Here is a 22,500-nt window from a genome sequence, read left to right as displayed (position 1 = left end):
TTTTTATTCTTTTTATTTCTTCTTCATCTTCTTTTTCTTCTTCTTCTTCTTCTTCTTCTTCTTCTTCTTCTTCTTCTTTTTATTCTGCATTTTCTTCTTTTCTTGTTCTTGTTCTTGTCCTGCTTCTTTTTATTTTTTATTCTTTCCATATGTTCTTCTTTTTCTACTTTTTTCTTCTTTCTTCTTCTTCTTCTTCTTCTTCTTCTTCTTCTTCTTCTTTTTCTTCTTCTTCTTCTTCTTCTTCTTCTTCTTCTCCTTCTTTTTTTCTTCTTACATTTTTCTTCTTCTTTTTCTTCTTATTACCTGTATAATACTAGTAGTAACGCTAGCAGCAGTAGTAGTACCATTAGTAGTAGTAGTAGTAGTAGTAGTAGTAATAGAGGATGTAGTAGGAGTAGTAATATAAGAAGTAAGAGTTGTAGCAGTAGTAGTACTTGTAACAATAGTAATGTTAGTAGTAGCAGTTGTAGAAATAGTAGAAAAAAATCACATCTACATCTTCAATTACCGCCACCACCACCACCACCACCAGCACAGCCTCACCGTCACTATCCATGGCCAGAGGGTTACCGCGGAGGTCCAGCAGCATCTTCACTGTATGGGCGTGGCCACGCAGGGCAGCCAGCATCAGCGGTGTCATGTCAGTGGTGTCTCCACCTTCTATGCTTAACCCCGCCTGTAGTAAGTGACGTAGCAGGTGGTTGTGGCCCTTGCTGGCAGCCACAGTCAGCAGACTGCATGACACCCCAGCCTTAGTGGGGACGGTGACCTCGGGCCGCGCACCCCTGTCAAGTGCTGACCTCACTCCTGCCTCGTCTCCTTCCTCTACAGCAGTGACCAGCTCCTGTGTGTGTGTGTATGTGTGTGTGAAGGAAAATAATAATAATAATAATAATAATAATAATAATAATAATAATAATAATAATAATAATAATAATAAAAATAATAATGCAAACAATAAAAAAATCATGATAGTAGTTGCAATTGTAATAATAATCACCAATATCATCACTGTCATCATCATAATCACCAAGTTACATTCTTGTATTGAAAAAAAAAAAATATATTGTTAGATTAGATATTACCATGATTTTATTAGGAAAATAATAATTATAATAGTAATAATGATAATTATAATAATAAAAATAATAATAATAATAATAATAATAATAATAATAATATTATTATTATTATTATTATTATTATTATTATTATTATTATTATATTATTATTATTATTTTTATTATTAATATTTTTTTTTATTTATTTATCATTATTATTATTATTATTATTATTATTATTATTATTATTATTATTTACTTTTTTTTATTGTGAAATTACAATGATGGTAAAATAATAAAACAAAAAAAAAAGATATTTTACTGAACATCATTGTGAAGAACATACATATATGTATGATAATAATATTAATAATAATAATAATAATAATAATAATAATAATGATAAATATAATAATATTAGAATAAGATGAGATGACAAGGATAATAATCATACTATGAACAAAACAAAAACAAGAAAACTTAAAAAAATAATAAAAATGAAAATTATATGAAAGAAAAGTTAAGATAATAAATGCAATAATAATTATCAATATTATCACTATCAGGTTAATTATCATAAAATTACTTTTAATGAAAAAAATAAAATATTACGTAAGATGTTATCATTATCGAATTAGAACAATAATAATAATAATAATAATAATAATAATAATAATAATAATAATAATAATAATAATTAAAGAAATAATAAAAAATAATAATAGTAATGATGAAATTATTAAGAAAAAGGAAAGGTACCTTATGATTATAATGATAACAAACAAAAATGGTGATAATAAGTAATAATAATAATAGTAATAATAATAATAATAAATAATAATAATAATAATAATAATAATAATAATAATAATAATAATAATAACAATGATAATAACAATAATAATAACAGTGGTGATAGGGTAATAAGATAGTAAAGGTGTAAAAGGATGATCATGATAAAAAAGAAACAATATTGATAAAATAACATTATTTTTATTAACTTAGTGATAACGATGATAATAATGGAAAAAAAATACTACTATCAGTTTTACTACTATGAGTTGGTATATTACTGCTACTACTATAATAATTACGACTAATAAAAAAAAAGTCTAAGATAATGTTAATATGTAGCGAAGGTGAAGTGCGACTTGGCCGCCCGTAAGTTGCTCAAGCGAGAAGTTTAGGCTCCCAACTATGCCTCTTGGTCATAGCAGTGTTTAGTCCTTTAAGGGTAACAGTTTCCAGTGTCACAACATTGTAGCTCTGGCAAAGGAAACTTAGCCTGGGTATTCTCTGTTTATTCGAACGAACGAACGAATTGGGGATAGGAAAGTTGGATGAAAGAAGAATTTGAGAGAGAGAAGTGTGTTAAAGTTGGAAGTGGAAGTACAGTTTGAGATGATAGATGACGGGCAGTCCGTCTTGCTTCTGTTTATTCAGGTAAAAATATGAGCAATATATACAACAATTACTTAACACAACAAACGACACATACAAAATTATGGAAAAAGAGAGTGTATGTGTGTGTGTATGTCTGTGTGAAGAAAGGAGTAGTAAGATGTATTGAGAAGATGTGTAATACATGTGTAAAAGAGCGTGCACAGAATGTGACAAGTAAGAGAAATGTATAAAGTGATGAAAAAGAGATGAAAGACAAGAGCGTGTGCAGTAGAGAGTGAAAACGGAAGGGTGAAAAATTAACAGAAAACGGAGTGCAAGGAGCGGTGACTTGTGTCCCGCTACAAATAATGACAATGATAGTAATGGGATAAGATAATAATAATGATAGGATAACATAATAACAGGGTAATATAATACTTAAAATAAACAATAACATCTCTATACAGGAAAAACAAAAAATATTGTGATGATTCTCAATAATAAAAAAAAATAAATGAATAATAACAATAATAATAATTATAATTATAATAACAAAAATACTATTACTACTACTAATCATACTACTACTGTTACTCCTACTACTACTACTAATAATAATAATAACAATGATAATACTAGTACTACTACAACTACTATTACTAAAAATATTAATAAAAATAAATATGATTATTATTTGTATTGTTAAAAATAATAATGACAATTTTGAATATATCTTTCTTTTATACTCTTATCCTATTATTATTATTATTAGTATTATTAGTATTATTACTGGTATTGCTATCCTATTATAATTTATCCTTTTATATTATTGTTATTATTATTATTATTATTATTATTATTATTATTATTATTATTATTATTATTATTATTGTTGTTGTTGTTGTTGATGTTATTTTTATCATTATTTTATATTATTATCATTGTAATTTTATGATATGCATAAATGATGTAAGTAATAGTATTTATTAGTTGGATGTTCCTTTGGTTAGGGAATGTTGGATTGATAAAAGATACATTACAGATGGATAAAGTAATAAACAAATAGGCTTCCCTGAAAATCTTATTCAGGCTAGTTTAGGTAGGTTTTCTTGTTTAAAACAAATTATGCAGCCTGAAGTTAAACTTCCTATTTTATCTATTCTTTAAAAAAAAATAATGTCAGTATATGCAGCAAATGTAGCGAAAGAGAACACGCTGGTAATGAGAGTTATGCAAATCGACATTCCTTGTTCGTTGGTATATTTATTACTTAAAAGGAAATAAAGAAGGCCGGTGACCGGTGAGGCTTTACAAAATGATAGGTACAGTCAGGTACCTAATTGTGCCAAAATTGTGAGGTGCTTTCAGTTTTCATGTTTATGTAATTCATGTGAGAATGTGAATAAATAAAGTGAAACATGGCGTGTTGGCCAAGAATTAAATCATGTGAATTAAGATTTTCTTGTTTTTATCATTACATCTTGGCTGCTTGACTATAACCTTTGTTGTTTTTAGATTCGAGAAGGTAACAAACATCGTTCTTGGTCAATGAATTCCATGGTAATTTATCCTGTGTCAGGTGCTAAAAGGGTTGTTAAAAAGACTTTCCTTAGTTATAACTTGTTCAGTTTATTAAAAGATTCCTTCTTTGTCACATTCTCTCTCTCTCTCTCTCTCTCTCTCTCTCTCTCTCTCTCTCTCTCTCTCTCTCTCTCTCTCTCTCTCTCTCTCTCTCATAATAATAATAATAATAATAATAATAATAATAATAATAATAATAATAATAATGATAATAATAATAAAAATAATAATAATAATAGTAATAATAATAATAATAATGATAATAATAATAATAATAATAATAATAATAATAATAATGATGATAATAATAATAAAAATAATAATAATAATAGTAATAATAATAATAGTAATAATAAAAATAATAATAATAATAATAATAATAATAATAATAATAGTAATAATAATAATAATGAAACTTGTTATCAAAATAATACTAGGAAAAAACACCTGTTAATGATAATGAATATAAAAAAAAATAATGATAATGAATATAAAAAAAATACCTACTACTACAACTACTACTACTACAACTACTACTACCACCACTACTACTACAGCTTCTACTACTACAACTACTACTACAACTTTCACAGGAGGAGGCAGTAGACACCTGCCGAAACGATAATTACTCCCAGTGAGGTCTAAAGCACTGTTCAGGGGGTGCTGTGAACTTATCATTAAACCCAGCTGTGACCTCACTGAACGTTTCCCTTTGTGTCTCACAACACAAGGGGGTAGTCACAGCCTGCCCTCTAAAGACAACTCTCTTCCTCCACACAAAACTACAAGCACCTAATAACACACACACCCTTCACTCAAAAAATTTTAAAATCATGGCGACTCCTACACCAGCCTCGGAGTCCCCATCTGGGGAGGGGACCATAAATGTCCCCAGGTCGGACTGCCTTTCCGTCGACGACCCTAAGTGTCTTGACACCCCCCTCAACTTTTTCTTCATTAACTTCTGCAACATTCGCGGTCTAAGATCTAATTTTCAATCTGTAGAACACCACCTCTCCTCTTCTAAACCTCATCTTCTTTTCCTCACTGAAACTCAGGTGTCTGAGGCAACTGACAGTAGCCTCCTACTTTCTCTATCCTCATTTTCGATCCAAAGCTGGATGCTGCGTTTAGGTGCGCAATGACTTAACCTGCTCTCGTGCCCACGCTCTTGAATCTTCCGAGTTTTCCACCATCTGGCTACGACTACAGAGTCACTCTCATACTAAATTTATCTGTGCTGTATACCTCTCTCCTAACTCCTCTGACTATAAGAAATTCTTTGACTACTTAACTTCCAAAGTGGAGCACATTCTGACCCTCTTCCCTTTTGCAGAGATCTCCATTCTTGGAGACTTCAATGTTCACCACCAGCTTTGGCTTTCCTCTCCCTTCACTGACCATCCTGGTGAACTAGCCTACAACTTTGCTATCCTCCATGACCTAGAGCAATTGGTGCAACACCCTACTCGTATTCCTGACCGTCTTGGAGATACGCCCAACATTCTTGACCTTTTCCTGACCTCTAATCCTTCTGCTTATGCTGTCACCCTTTCTTCTCCGCTGGGCTCCTCCGATCACAATCTCATATCTTTATCTTGTCCTATCACTCCAATCTCTCCTCAGGATCCCCCTAAGCGAAGGTGCCTCTGGCGTTTTGCCTCTGCTAGTTGGGGGGACCTGAGGCGGTATTTTGCTGATTTTCCTTGGAATGACTACTGCTTCCATGTCAGAGACCCGTCTTTGTGTGCTGAGCGCATAACAGAGGTGATAGTGTCTGGCATGGAGGTGTACATTCCTCACTCTTTTTCTCGTCCTAAACCTTCTAAACCTTGGTTTAACACAGCTTGTTCTCGTGCTATACATGATAGAGAGGTGGCCCACAAAAGGTACTTAAGCCTTCCTTCACCAGAATCTCATGCACTTTATATTTCTGCCCGGAACCATGCCAATTCTGTTCTCCAACTAGCCAAAAACTCCTTCATTAACAGAAAATGTCAAAACCTTTCAAGATCTAACTCCCCTCGTGATTTCTGGCATCTAGCCAAAAATATCTCCAATAACTTTGCTTCTTCTTCTTTCCCTCCTCTACTTCAACCAGATGGCACCACTGCTATCACATCTATTTCTAAAGCTGAACTCTTTGCTCAAACCTTTGCTAAAAACTCTACCTTGGACGATTCTGGGCTTGTTCCTCCCTCTCCTCCACCCTCTGACTACTTCATGCCACGTATTAAAATTCTTCGTAATGATGTTTTCCATGCCCTCGCTGGCCTAAACCCTCGGAAGGCTTATGGACCTGATGGGGTCCCTCCTATTGTTCTCCGAAACTGTGCCTCCGTGCTTGCACCTTGCCTAGTCAAACTCTTTCAGCTCTGTCTGTCAACATCTACCTTTCCTTCTTGCTGGAAGTTTGCCTACATTCAACCTGTTCCTAAAAAGGGTGACCGCTCTAATCCCTCAAACTACCGTCCTATTGCTTTAATTTCCTGCTTATCTAAAGTTTTTGAATCTATCCTCAACAGGAAGATTCTTAAACATCTATCACTTCACAACCTTCTATCTGATCGCCAGTATGGGTTCCGTCAAGGCCGCTCTACTGGTGATCTTCTGGCTTTCCTTACTGAGTCTTGGTCATCCTCTTTTAGAGACTTTGGTGAAACTTTTGCTGTTGCCTTGGACATATCAAAAGCCTTTGATAGAGTCTGGCACAAAGCTTTGATTTCCAAACTACCCTCCTACGGTTTCTATCCTTCTCTCTGTAACTTCATCTCAAGTTTCCTTTCTGACCGTTCTATTGCTGCTGTGGTAGACGGTCACTGTTCTTCTCCTAAATCTATTAACAGTGGTGTTCCTCAGGGTTCTGTCCTGTCACCCACTCTCTTCTTTTTATTCATTAATGATCTTCTAAACCAAACTTCTTGTCCTATCCACTCCTATGCTGATGATACCACCCTGCACTTTTCCACGTCTTTTCATAGACGTCCAACCCTTCAGGAGGTAAACATATCACGCAGGGAAGCCACAGAACGCCTGACTTCTGATCTTTCTAAAATTTCTGATTGGGGCAGAGCAAACTTGGTATTGTTCAATGCCTCAAAAACTCAGTTCCTCCATCTATCAACTCGACACAATCTTCCAGACAACTATCCCCTCTTCTTCAATGACACTCAACTGTCCCCCTCTTCTACACTGAACATCCTCGGTCTGTCCTTTACTTATAATCTGAACTGGAAACTTCACATCTCATCTCTAGCTAAAACAGCTTCTATGAAGTTAGGTGTTCTGAGACGTCTCCGCCAGTTTTTCTCACCCCCCCGGCTGCTAACTCTGTACAAGGGCCTTATCCGTCCATGTATGGAGTATGCTTCACATGTCTGGGGGGGTTCCACTCATACTGCTGTTCTAGACAGGGTGGAATGAAAAGCTTTTCGTCTCATCAACTCCTCTCCTCTAACTGACTGTCTTCAGCCTCTCTCTCACCGCCGCAATGTTGCATCTCTAGCTGTCTTCTACCGCTATTTTCATGCTAACTGCTCTTCTGATCTTGCTAACTGCATGCCTCCCCTCCTTCTGCGGCCTCGCTGCACAAGACTTTCTTCTTTCTCTCACTCCTATTCTGTCCACCTCTCTAACGCAAGAGTTAACCAGTATTCTCAATCATTCATCCCTTTCTCTGGTAAACTCTGGAACTCCTTGCCTGCTTCTGTATTTCCACCTTCCTATGACTTGAATTCCTTCAAGAGGGAGGTTTCAAGACACTTATCCACCAATTTTTGACCACTGCTTTGACCCTTTTAAGGGACTGGCATTTCAGTGGGCTTTTTTTTTTTATTAGATTTTTGTTGCCCTTGGCCAGTATCCTTCCTACATAAAAAAAAAAAAAACTACTACTACTACTACTACAACTACTACTACCACCACTACTACTACAACTACTACTACAACTATTACTACCACCACTACTACTACAACTATTACTACTACAGCAACTACTACTACTACTACAACTACTGCTACTGCTACTACTGCTATTACTGGTACTACTACCACCACTACTACTGCAACTACTACTACAACTACTACTACTACAACTACTGCTACTACTGATACTACTACCACCACTACTACTACTACAACTACTACTACTACAACTACTGCTACTGCTACTACTACCACCTCTACTGCTATAACTACTGCTACTAATGCTACTACTATCACCACAACTACTACAACTACTACTATTACTACTACTACTACAACAACAACAACTACTACTACTACTACTACTACTACTACTACTACTACTACTACTACTACTACTACTACTACTACTACTACTACTACTACAACAACAACAACATCAACAACAACAACAACAACTACTACTACTACTACTACTACTACTACTACTACTATTTCTACTACTAGTACTACTACAGCAGCACTACTACTATTACTACTACTACTACACCTAATACTACTACCACTACTACTACTACTACTACTATTACTACTACTACTACTACTACTATTACCACTATTACTAATACTTTTACTACTACTACTATTACTACTGCTACTACTACTACTACTACTACTACTACTACTACTACTACTACTACTACTACTACTACTACTACTGGTACTACTACTACAACTAGTAATAACAATATAAAATAATAAGGTAATAATGATGATGCTGATGATGATGATGCTGACGATAAAAAGACGGTGATGATAAGGAAGAAAGACATTAAAGATGTATATAATAATACTGATAAATATAATTATAGAATAATATAACAAGAAAATCAAGGTGAAAAATGATGATAATATTAATAATTTATTTCATAATCGTCAATTTATGTAGTGAAAACGATGATAATAGGTAATAATAAAACTACCATTACTTCATGTAGCACTACTTTTACTACTAGTACTATTACTGCTTCTACTACTATTCCTACTACTTCCATTACTGCCACTACTACTACTACTACTATCATTACTACTACTAATAATAATACTGAAATTATAATAAACCTGGTCATCCAATCGCCTATTGCTTTGGTATCTCTACCGGTTAAACTTTGAACCATATAGTAAGAGAGATTGCATACCTCCACCCTCCTGCCCCTTCCCACTGCCTACCTGGTCAAGTGGGGTGTGTCCAGCATTATTTTGCACGCTCAGGTCTTCCCCTCGCTGCACCAGCCACTGCACACATGTCACGCTACCCCCGACCACAGCATGATGCATTGGCGTGTTGCCATCACTGTCCCTGGCGGTGAGGGGCCAGCCAGCACCTGCCAGCTGCTCCAGTACCTCCACGTGGCCACGATAACTGGCGGCGTGCACCGGGGTGTATACCTCGAGGTGTGCAGGAGTGGGAGGGGTGACGGGCAAGAGGACTGCCACACACTGCTGGTGGCCCCACCCTGCAGCAAAGTGTAGGGCTGTCCATCCTGTGTGTGTGTGTGTGTGAGGAGATAAGGTTATATTACTATTACTCTCATTATTATTATTATTATTATTATTTTTTTTTTTTTTTATTTATTTATTTTTTTTTTATCATTTCTTTTTATTCTTATGTATATATTTGTTCGTCTATTTGTTTACCCTTCCCCTTCCTCTTCCTCTTCTTCATGAGGAAGAAAAAAAGAGGAGGTGGAGGATAAAGAGAAGGAAAAGAAGAAGAGGGGGAGGGAAAAGAAAAGAAAGATGCATATGAAGAGAAAGAGGAGGAGAATTAAGGTAAAATGGAATTGGAGTAGGAAGAAGAGAAGGAGGAGAAGGAGAATTACGGTAAAAAAGAGCTGGAGAAGGAGGAGGAAGATGAGGATGAGGAAATGGAGGAATGAAACGAGAAGTAGTAACAGAATCTACTTTTCTTCTCTTTTTTATTCTTTTATTTCTTCTTCATCATCATCTTCTTCTTCTTCTTCTTCTTCTTTTTATTCTGCATTTTCTTCTTTTCTTGTTCTTGTTCTTGTCCTGCTTCTTTTTATTTTTTCTTCTTTCCTTATGTTCTTCTTCTTCTTCTTTTTCTACTTTTTTCTTCTTTCTTCTTCTTCTTCTTCTTCTTCTTCTTCTTCTTCTTCTTCTTCTTCTTCTTCTTCTTCTTCTCCTTCTTTTTTTCTTCTTACATTTTTCTTCTTCTTTTTCTTCTTATTACCTGTATAATACTAGTAGTAACGCTAGCAGCAGTAGTAGTACCATTATTATTATTAGTAGTAGTAGTAGTAGTAGTAATATAGGATGTAGTAGGAGTAGTAATATAAGAAGTAAGAGTAGTAGCAGTAGTAGTACTTGTAACAATAGTAATGTTAGTAGTAGCAGTTGTAGAAATAGTAGAAAAAAATCACATCTACATCTTCAATTACCGCCACCACCACCACCACCACCAGCACAGCCTCACCGTCACTATCCATGGCCAGAGGGTTACCGCGGAGGTCCAGCAGCATCTTCACTGTATGGGCGTGGCCACGCAGGGCAGCCAGCATCAGCGGTGTCATGTCAGTGGTGTCTCCACCTTCTATGCTTAACCCCGCCTGTAGTAAGTGACGTAGCAGGTGGTTGTGGCCCTTGCTGGCAGCCACAGTCAGCAGACTGCATGACACCCCAGCCTTAGTGGGGACGGTGACCTCGGGCCGCGCACCCCTGTCAAGTGCTGACCTCACTCCTGCCTCGTCTCCTTCCCATACAGCAATGACCAGCTCCTGTGTGTGTGTGTGTATGTGTGTGTGAAGGAAAATAATAATAATAGTAATAATAATAATAATAATAATAATAATAATAATAATAATAATAATAATAATAATAATAATAATAATAATCAAAATAATAATAATAATAATAATAATAATAATAATAATAATAATAATAATAATAAAAATAATAATGCAGACAATAAAAAAATCATGATAGTAGTTGTAATTGTAATAATAATCACCAATATCATCACTGTCATCATCATAATCACCAAGTTACATTCTTGTATTGAAAAAAAAAAAAAATTAAAATTAGATATTACCATGATTTTATTAGGAAAATAGTAATTATAATAATAGTAATAATAATGATTATAATAATAAAAATAATAATGATAATGATAATAATAATAATAATAATGATAATAATGATAATAATAATAATGATAATAATAATAATGATAATAATAATAATAATAATAGTAATAATAATAATAATAATAATAATAATAATAATAATAATAATAATAATAATAATAATAATAATATTATTATTATTATTATTATTATCATTATTATTATTATTATTATTATTATTGTTATTATTATTTTACTATTAATATTTTTTTAATTATTATTATTATTATTATTTTTTTTTATTATGAAATTATGATGGTAAAATGATCAAACAAAAAAAAAGATATTTTACTGAACATCATTGTGAAGAACATACAAATATGTATGATAATGATAATAATAATAACAATAATAATAATAATAATAATAATAATAATAATAATAATAATAATAATAATAATAATAATAATGATAAATATAATAATATTAGAATAAGATGAGATGACAACGATAATAATCATATTATGAACAAAACAACAAAATCAAGAAAACTTTAAAAAAAATAATAAAAATGAAAATTATATGAAAGAAAAGTTAAGATAATAAATGCAATAATAATTATCAATATTATCACTATCAGGTTAATTATCATAAAATTACTTAAGTATAATGAAAAAAAAAATATTACGTAAGATGTTATCATTATCCAATAATAATAATAATAATAATAATAATAATAATAATAATAATAATAATAATAATAATAATAATAGTAATTAAAGAAATAATAAAAAATAATAATAGTGATGATGAAATTATTAAGAAAAAGGTAAGGTACCTTATGATTATAATAATAACAAACAAAAATGGTGATAATAAGTAATGATAATAATAATAATAATAATAATAATAATAATAATAATAATAATAATAATAATAATAATAATAACAATAATAATAACAATAATAATAACGGTGGAGATAGGGTAATAAGATAGTAAAGGTGTAAAAATATGATCATGATAAAAAAAACAATATTGATAAAATAACATTATTTTCATTAACTTAGTGATAACGATGATAATAATGAAAAAAAAACTATTACTACTACCAGTTTTACTACTATTAGTACTAATATTACTGCTACTACTATAATAATTATGACTAATAAAAAAAAAGTTAATAAGATAATGTTAATAATGACTTATTTGTATTGTTAAAAATAATAATGACAATTTTAAATATATCTATTTTATACTCTTATCCTATAATTATTATTAGTATTATTAGTATTATTACTGGTATTGCTATCCTATTATAATTTATCCTTTTATATTATTATTATTATTATTATTATTATTATTATTATTATTATTATTATTATTATTATTGTTGTTGTTGTTGTTGATGTTATTTTTATTATCATTTTACATTATTATCATTGTAATTTTATAATATGTATAAATGATGTAAGTAATAGTATTTATTAGTTGGTTGTCCCGTTGGTTAGGGAATGTTGGATTGATAAAAGATACATTAGAGATGGATAAAGGCTTCCCTGAAAATCTTAGTCAGGCTATTTTAGGTAGATTTCCTTGTTTAAAACAAATTATGCAGCCTAAAGTTAAAATTCCTATTTTATCTGTTATTATTAATATATATATATATATATATATATATATATATATATATATATATATATATATATATATATATATATATATATATATATATATATATATATATATATATATATATATATATATATATATATATATATATATATATATATATATATATATATATATATATATATATATATATATATATATATATATATATATATATATATATATATATATATATATATATATATATATATATATATATATATATATATATATATATATATATATATATATATATATATATATATATATATATATATATATATATATATATATATATATATAGTCAGTATATGCAGAAAATGTAGCAAAAGAGAACGCGGTGGTAATGAAAGTTATGCAAATCGACATTCCTTGTTCGTTAGTATATTTATTACTTAAAAGCAAATAAAGAAGGCCGGTGACTGGTGAGGCCTTACTGAATGATAGGTACAGTCAGGTAAGACAGGATATGCTCAATACTGCCAAAATTGTGAGGTGCTTTCAGTTTTCATCTTTATGTAATTCATGTGAGAATGTGAATAAGTAAAGTGAAACATGGCGTGTTGGCCAAGAATTAAGTGAGGTGAAGTAAGATTTTCTTTTTAAACAGTACATCTTTGTCATTTGTTTATTTTACGTTCACTTTAGGTTAGAGAGGGTAACAAACATCCTTCTTGATCATTATATTCTATTTCTGTGTCAGGTACTAAAAGGGTTGTTAAAACGTGTGCAGTCACTGTGTTACCTGCTTACTGTGTTTTGTGTATTTTGGGTTAGTTATTAAGTTGATTGTTTTATTATAAGATTCCTACTTGCTCCTACTCTCTCTCTCTCTCTCTCTCTCTCTCTCTCTCTCTCTCTCTCTCTCTCTCTCTCTCTCTCTCTCTCTCTCTCTATATATATATATATATATATATATATATATATATGTAAATAGGCGATAATTTGTGTGTGGTTTGGGATTGGTGGGATCTGTATCGAGTCGGTGTCATTTGCTGTTTGAAAGTAGTGGGTGGCTGTGGTTTCATAGCTAAGACAGACAATTTGTTGGTGTGCAAGTTTCTGGGTTTCTAATTTCTTAGGAACTTGGTGAATATTGTAAGTGCGGACTGTAAGGTGTCGGAGACATGACTTGAAAGGCTGCTGGCTTGCTGGCTGGCTGGCTGGCGACTGCTGCATGAGTCAGGCAGGTTCGTGGGCTCCTTGTCATGTCCCAACAATAGCTTCCCATAATCCGCACATTTCTAGATCCCAATTTATTTATAATAGGAAGTAATACATAGTTTGTACTATATTGCCCTTAACTGTACTTTATTAACCTTAATTATCCCTTAATTTATCTTTACAATGTATATACAAGTCACACCATAAACCAAAAGTACTTTGATAATGCTCAATACAAGTGGATTTTTCACACACACACACACACACACACACACACACACACATATATATATATATATATATATATATATATATATATATATATATATATATATATATATATATATATATATATATATATATATATATATATATATATAAACTTTTGCAGAGAGGATCCTTTTAGCTTCCTGATTTCTCTGAAAATCTTGATTGTTACTGTACGTAAAGTGTATGCACCTCACGTCATTATTGTTCGGTAATCATAAGTGAAATGTTCAATAGTTTTCTGTTTGCATGAAGGCGTGTAATATGTGTAAGTATCAGTACTCAATGCTATGAAGCACCAAAGCCGATGCTCACTTGTTAGTAGAGTGTGGTTATCCCACTGGTCGCCTACAGGCGTCACTCACGGCCAAGTCGCTCTCAGACAAAGATGGGGAGGAAGGTGACCGAGGTAAATACTTCAATTTTGTAGTAAGAACTGATTGTCATAGTGCCAGGATGATTGCATGTATTGTTAATGAATACTGTAATATGTTGAAAGTGTTTAATATCAGTGTATAATGCTATTTTGTAAGAAATTGAGACCGAGAACTTGTTCGCAGTTCTTACGGTCATGTCTACCTTATCAATAAACGTCAGAGAGAGAGAGAGAGAGAGAGAGAGAGAGAGAGAGAGAGAGAAGTGCCTTTCCTTGACCCTACGATGATGAGTGTGATCAGGAAAACAGATCACCTGAGAGCTAATGAAGCCCTGCCAGTGCGGCTACATTGATCATTCTTATATTTTTGTGTAAATATTGCATTTTGTTAAGGCAATTTTGGTATTGTAATTTTCTGCATTCTGTAACTGAAGCATTTTTAAGTATAACTTAAAATTCAGAACTTAATGTGACGACTATTACACCAGATTCGGGGTTTCCGTCTAGGGAGAGGACCGAAATGTCCCCAGGTCAGCCTGGTGTTCTTCTGGCATCGGGCCTGAGTGCCTTGACACCCCATTCAACTTGTCTTTCATTAACTTCTGCCACATTCACACCCTTAGATATATATAATTTTTAATCTGGAAAACACCAACTCTCCTCTACTAAACATAACCTTCCAAGTGACTATTGTAAAAGTCATTAAGTAGATATAAGCAGGTGTACCTTTGAGGGAACCTATTTTCTATAATGACTTATTTTATTTTTGTATACAGGATAAACTATTGAATCCTATTGTGAGAGGATCAAGTAGCATCATACTTGTTACACAGGATTTGAATGTAAGCAAGTAGTTTTCATTGTACTTATTATTATTACAAAGTAAGATATATGCCATAACAAAGACGCTGCAAGTGATTATTCTTAGATTACAGGTTTAAGCTTCCCCATTGAAGGCAAGAAGATATTCATCATGTTTTGTATTTTTATACTGCGTCTAGAATATGCACATATAAACAGTGAAGTGAAATATAGTGTGTGTATAGGCAAGAAACATTAGCTAAGATATGTGTGCGTAATTTCTTAGTACCTACCTACGCAGTAAGATAATGAGGCATTATATTAATACCTTCAAAGAAGATTAGTGAACCACATATATGTAAGCAGTCACTGTGTGGTTAGCTATTGATTGTAATGTATAACTTGCAGCTTTCACGCCCATGCAAAAGGCAAACGTGTTACAGAGAACCGAATAAAGACCCTTGTGATACAAGATAGTGTGTGTTGATTGACCCACCACTAATAATTTGACACAAGTGTGATCCTGCGGTAAGAACCGCCACAACTATCCGGTTTTCTTCAGTGACACTCAACTGTCACCCACTTCTATTTTGAACATCCTCGGTGCGTCCTTTACTAATAATCCTTTACTTATAATATAAACATCTCATCTCTTGTTAAAACAGCTTCTGAGAAGTTAGGTGTTCTGAGTCATCTCTGCCAGTTTTTCTCTCCCCTCTCTCCCCCAGATGCTAACCGTACAGAGGCCTTATCCGTCCATGTTAGGTTAGTTAGGTGTTCTGAGACGTCTCCGCCAGTTTTTCTCACCCCCCAGCTGCTAACTCTGTACAAGGGCCTTATCCGTCCATGTATGGAGTATGCTTTACATGTCTGGGGGGGTTCCACTCATACTGCTCTTCTAGACAGGGTGGAATCAAGAGCTTTTCGTCTCATCAACTCCTCTCCTCTAACTGATTGTCTTCAGCCTCTCTCTCACCGCCGCAATGTTGCATATCTAGCTGTCTTCTACCGCTATTTTCATGCTAACTGCTCTTCTGATCTTGCTAACTGCATGCCTCCCCTCCTTCCGCGGCCTCGCTGCACAAGACTTTCTTCTTTCTCTCACCCCCATTCTGTCCACCTCTCTAACACAAGAGTTAACCAGTATTCTCAATCATTCATCCCTTTCTCTGGTAAACTCTGGAACTCCCTGCCTGCTTCTGTATTTCCACCTTTTTATGACTTGAATTCCTTCAAGAGGGAGGTTTCAAGACACTTATCCACGAATTTTTGACCACTCACTGCTTTGACCCTTTTATGGGACTGGCATTTCAGTGGGCATTTCTTTTATTAGATTTTTGTTGCCCTTGGCCAGTATCCTTCCTACATAAAAAAAAAAAAAGTGTAAGGAAAATGTTTCACATGTATGGGTGGGTTCCACTCTTACCGCTCTTCTAGACAGGGTGGAATCCCAAGCATTTTGCCTTCTTAACTCCTCCTCTCCTCTAATTGACTGTCTTCAACCTCTTTCTCATTGATACAATGTTGCATTTCATGCTATCCTCTACCTTCATTGTCAAGCTAACTGCTACTCTGACCTTGCCTGCTGCATGCTTCCCCTTCTCCCATGGCTTCACTACTATTTTCCTACTTTCTGTCACCCCTGTTTTGTCCACCTTTCTAATGCATTAGGTAACTAGTATTCCCAATCATTCATCCCTTTTTCAGGTGAACTCTGGAACTCCAAACCTGTTACTGTTTCCTCCTTCCTGTGACTTGGACTCTTTCAAGCAGGAGGCGTCAAGATATTTATCCAATGTGGTGGTTGTTTTTTACCTCACTTTGGGTACTACCATTCAAGTGGGTCTTTCTTTTTGGATTTTTTTTTTTTTTTGTTGCATGTTGCCGGTGTCCTACCGGCCCAACCTGCTCTAGTGACCTTGCTCTTAAATTTTCCAGATATCCTACCATCTGGTTACAACCACAGAGTCACTCTCAAGCTAAATTTGATTTCAAAACTACCCTCCTACGGTTTCTATCCTTCTCTCTGTAACTTCATCTCAAGTTTCCTTTCTGACCGTTCTATTGCTGCTGTGGTAGACGGTCACTGTTCTTCTCCTAAATCTATTAACAGTGGTGTTCCTCAGGATTCTGTCCTGTCACCCATTCTCTTCTTATTATTCATTAATGATCTTCTAAACAAAACTTGTTCTATCCACTCCTATGCTGATGATACCACCCTGCACTTTTCCACGTCTTTTCATAGACGTCCAACCCTTCAGGAGGTAAACATATCACGCAGGGAAGCCACAGAACGCCTGACTTCTGATCTTTCTAAAATTTCTGATTGGGGCAGAGCAAACTTGGTATTGTTCAATGCCTCAAAAACTCAGTTCCTCCATCTATCAACTCGACACAATCTTCCAGACAACTATCCCCTCTTCTTCAATGACACTCAGCTGTCCCCCTCTTCTACACTGAACATCCTCGGTCTGTCCTTTACTTATAATCTGAACTGGAAACTTCACATCTCATCTCTAGCTAAAACAGCTTCTATGAAGTTAGGTGTTCTGAGACGTCTCCGCCAGTTTTTCTCACCCCCCCGGCTGCTAACTCTGTACAAGGGCCTTATCCGTCCATGTATGGAGTATGCTTCACATGTCTGGGGGGGTTCCACTCATACTGCTCTTCTAGACAGGGTGGAATCAAAAGCTTTTCGTCTCATCAACTCCTCTCCTCTAACTGACTGTCTTCAGCCTCTCTCTCACCGCCGCAATGTTGCATATCTAGCTGTCTTCTACCGCTATTTTCATGCCAACTGCTCTTCTGATCTTGCTAACTGCATGCCTCCCCTCCTTCCGCAGCCTCGCTGCACAAGACTTTCTTCTTTCTCTCACCCCTATTCTGTCCACCTCTCTAACGCAAGAGTTAACCAGTATTCTCAATCATTCATCCCTTTCTCTGGTAAACTCTGGAACTCCTTGCCTGCTTCTGTATTTCCACCTTCCTATGACTTGAATTCCTTCAAGAGGGAGGTTTCAAGACACTTATCCACCAATTTTTGACCACTGCTTTGACCCTTTTAAGGGACTGGCATTTCAGTGGGCATTTTTTTTTATTAGATTTTTGTTGCCCTTGGCCAATATCCTTCCTACATAAAAAAAAAAAAAAATTATCTGTGCTGTATACCTCTCACTTAACTCCTCTGACTTTAAGAAATTCTTTGTTTACTTGACTTCCAAAGTGTAGCACATTCTCACATTCTGACTCTCTTCACTTCTGTGGAGATTTCCATTCTTGGGGACTTCAATGTTCACCACCAGCTTTGGCTTTCCTCTCCCTTCACTGACCATCCTGGTGAACTAGCCTTTAACTTTTCTATCCTCCACGACCTAGAGCAATGAGTGCAACACCCTACTGGTATTCCTGAACGTCCAGTAACATTATTGACCTTTTCCTAGCCTCTAATCCTTCTGGTTATGCTGTCACCCTATCTTCTCTGTTGGTATCTTCCGATCACACCCTCATATCTGTGTCTTGTCCTATCGTTCCAGTCCTTCCTCAGAATCCCACAAGGCAGAGGTGCCTTTGGCGTCTTGTCTCTGCTTATTTGGGTGACCTGAGGAGGTATTATGCTAATTTTTCATAGAATGACTACTTCTTTCGTGTCAGAGATCCATCCATCTCTGTGTGCTGAACGGATAACAGAAAAGATAGTGTCAGGCCCTAAACCTTCCAAACCTTGGTTTAACACAGACTGTTCTCGTGCTATACATGACAAACGAGGAAAAAAAAAAAAAAAAATTGAGCCTGAATCTCATGCATTTTGCATTTCTGCGCAGAATCATGCACAATATGTTCTCCAACTAGCCAAAAACTCCTTCATTAAAATATTGCAAGATCTAACTTCTCTCATGACCTCTAACATCTAGCAAGAAAAAAAAAAATATAAATAAATAAAATAATAATGATAATAATAGTAATAATAATAATAATAATAATAATAATAATAATAATAATAATAATAATAATAATAATAATAATAATAAATAAATAAATAAATAAATAAATATAAATCTTTAATAACTTTGCTTCTTCATTTTTTTTTTTTTGTTTCAAACTGATAACACCTTTGCCATCTCATCTATCTCTGAAGTGAATTCTTTGCTCAAACCTTTGCTGAAAAATCTTTATTTGATGACTCATGGCTTCTTCCTCTCTCTCCTCCATCCTCTGATTGCTTCATGCTGCCCATTAAGATTATTTGCAGTTAGGTTTTCCATGCACTCGCTGGTCTTAATCTTCGGAAGGTCTATGGACCTGATAGGGTTCCTCTTATTATTCTCCGAAACTGTGCCTCCATGGTTGCACCTTGCCCAGCCAAATTCTTACAGATTTCTCTTTCAGCATCTTCCTTTCCTTCTTGCTGGGAGTTAGCTAACGTACAGTCTGTTCCCAAAAAGGTTGACCGCTGTAATCTCTCAAACTACCGTCTTATTGCTTTGATTTCCTGCCTCTCTAAAGTTTTGAGTCTATCCTGAACAGGAAGATTCTTAGGTCCATACCAAGAGCTGTGTAGGCCAAGGCGTGGACCCTCTCTTCGACCATCAAGGAAAAGCCTTCGTGTGTGCCTTAAATCCGTACCAAGAGTCACAGTGGAGTGTAGGGCGGAAAGACGTCTGTCAGTCGCGCGGGTCGGTAACAATGTTGTAAGTATTGATATGAATGTAATCTGGATTTGAGCTCCACGAGGGACAGCAATAACCACAGAGTTTCTGAACAGTTTCGACAGCTGTAAATATATTGAGAATCTTTCTAAAGAGTGTCATGACAAGTACATAAAAAATAGCAGTTAAGAAATACTTCATTCGTTTCAGATTTTCCATTGCTTATTTTTGGAGTATAGTAATTTTTATCATTATTGTTATTATTATTATTATTATTATTATTATTATTATTATTATTATTATTATTATTATTATCATTATTATTATTATTATTATTATTATTATTATTATTATCAATACTCATTTCCTTTTACATATTTCTGGAATACTGGGGAACTTGTTTTATTACTTTTATCATTACAATTCTTTTAAGATGTTTTCTTAAACTGGGTGGAATAAAAAAAAAGAAAATACTCATCAATTCATCTCTTCTGCCTTATTAATGTAGGAATTAGCCAGTATTCCCAATCTTTCATCCCTTCTACAAGTAAATCTCAAAGTTTCCTGGCTGCTTTTGTACTTCCTGCTGTTCATGACTTATCTCTTCTAAGAAAGAGGTAGGCTTCAAGACACTTTACTATAGTAGTTTTGTGTTTGAATAAAGACTCTTTGTAAGGAATTACAGCTACTTCTTTCAGTTTTTCTTATCCTTGACCAGTCTCTCTCTCTCTCTCTCTCTCTCTCTCTCTCTCTCTCTCTCTCTCTCTCTCTCTCTCTCTCTCTCTCTCTCTCTCTCCCTCTCTTTCTCTCTCTCTCTCTCTCTCTCTCTCTCTCTCTCTCTCTCTCAGTAGCAGAGAAAAATATGTGACTGGTGGAGGTGTAAACGGGTTCTGGTGATGTGGGAAGTGACGAGAACGTCATGTAATAACGCGTACTACCTCATGATGTTTGTGAATTATCATTAGTATTAATATATGTGCTTGTAACATAGAATAATCGTGTTTTCTACTCCCCCAGCATTGATCTGGTATTAGAGGTGATTCCTGGTGTGCTGTGTCAAGGTAAGAGTAGAGTGAAAGAGTGTAATTCTGGCGATTTCGGATAGGTCGGGTAGGCACTCGAAGCCTTTAAAAATCCAGACCTTTAAAACTTTCCGGGATCAGTGTAACGTCCACTTTCTTGGAAAGATAACCGGGATCGTACGATCGTAAGTAAGTAAGCGATCGTGACAGTATGTTTTTGTGAGTAGCAAAATGTAGTTTCTTCAATGTTATGCAGGAATGTGAATAAGGTTTATATCGTATTTCGACCAGATGACACCACTGTTATCAATCACATCTATTTCTAAAACTGAAATCTTCCCTCAAACCTTTGCTAAAAACTCTACCTTGGACGATTCTCGGCTTGTTCCTCCCTCTCTTCCAGCTTCTGACTACTTCATGCCACCTATTAAAATTCTTCACAATGATGTTTTCCATGCCCTCACTGGCCTAAACCCTCGGAAGGCTTATGGACCTGATGGGGTCCCTCCTATTGTTCTCCGAAACTGTGACTCCGTGCTTCCACCTTGCCTAATCAAACACTTTCAGCTCTGTCTGTCAACATCTACCTTTCCTTTCTGCTGGAAGTTTGCCTACATTCAGCCTGTTCCTTAAAAGGGTGATCGTTCTGATCCTTCAAACTATCGTCCTATTGCTCAAATTTCCTGCCTATCTAAAGTTTTTCAATCTATCCTCAACAGGAAGATTCTTAAACATCTATCACTTCAAAACATTCTATCTGATCTCCAGCACGACTTATACGAAGGCCGTTCCACTGGTGATCTTCTGGTTTCCCTTACTTAATCTTGGTCATCCTCTTTTAGAAATTTGGTGAAACTTTCGCTGATAGAGTCTGACACAAAGCTTTGATTTTCAGATTACCCTCGTACAGCTTCTATCCTTCTCTCTGTAACTTCATCTCAAGTTTCCTTTCTCACCGTTCTATTGCTGCTGTGGTATATGGTCAATGATCTTCTCTTAAATCTATTATTATTATTATTATTATTATTATTATTATTATTATTATTATTATTATTATTATAATTATTATTATTATTATTGTTATTATTATTATTATTGCTATTATGATTATTATTACTATTATTATTTTAATCTAAATTGTTTTGTGTTCAATGGCTCAAAAATTAAATTCCTCCATCCATCAGCTCGACATAACATTCCAGACAACTATGCCCTCTTCTTCAATGACACACAACTGTCCCGCCCTTCTACACTGAATATCCTCGGTCTGTTCTTTACTTATAATCTGAACAGGAAACTTCACACTCATCTCTAACTAAAACTGTTTCAATGAAGTTGGTCGTTCTGACACGTCTCCGACAGTTTTTCTCGCCCCCTCCAGCTACCACCTTTAAACAAGGACTTTATAACTACTAATAATATTAATAATGATTAATAATAATAATAATAATAATAATAA

The 22,500-nt window shown here is 34.4% G+C and overlaps 1 protein-coding gene across 1 annotated transcript in view; it reads right to left on the bottom strand.

Moving 5' to 3' along the window:
• The window catches only part of LOC135112268 (ankyrin-1-like), a 69,610-nt gene that overhangs the window by 36,408 nt on the left and 10,702 nt on the right, over positions 1 to 22,500 (bottom strand). Inside the window, exons 5-7 of the mRNA XM_064026556.1 lie at positions 10,447 to 10,747; positions 9,180 to 9,493; positions 544 to 844 (exon numbers count right to left, since the gene is read on the bottom strand). Of these exons, the coding sequence (XP_063882626.1) occupies positions 544 to 844; positions 9,180 to 9,493; positions 10,447 to 10,747 (916 nt within the window). The remainder of the gene's footprint in view (positions 1 to 543; positions 845 to 9,179; positions 9,494 to 10,446; positions 10,748 to 22,500) is intronic.

The sequence above is a fragment of the Scylla paramamosain genome, chromosome 23 (genome assembly GCF_035594125.1).
Source record: "Scylla paramamosain isolate STU-SP2022 chromosome 23, ASM3559412v1, whole genome shotgun sequence".
Taxonomy (NCBI): Eukaryota; Metazoa; Arthropoda; class Malacostraca; order Decapoda; family Portunidae; genus Scylla; species Scylla paramamosain.
This window is presented reverse-complemented; position numbering and strand designations above follow the sequence as displayed.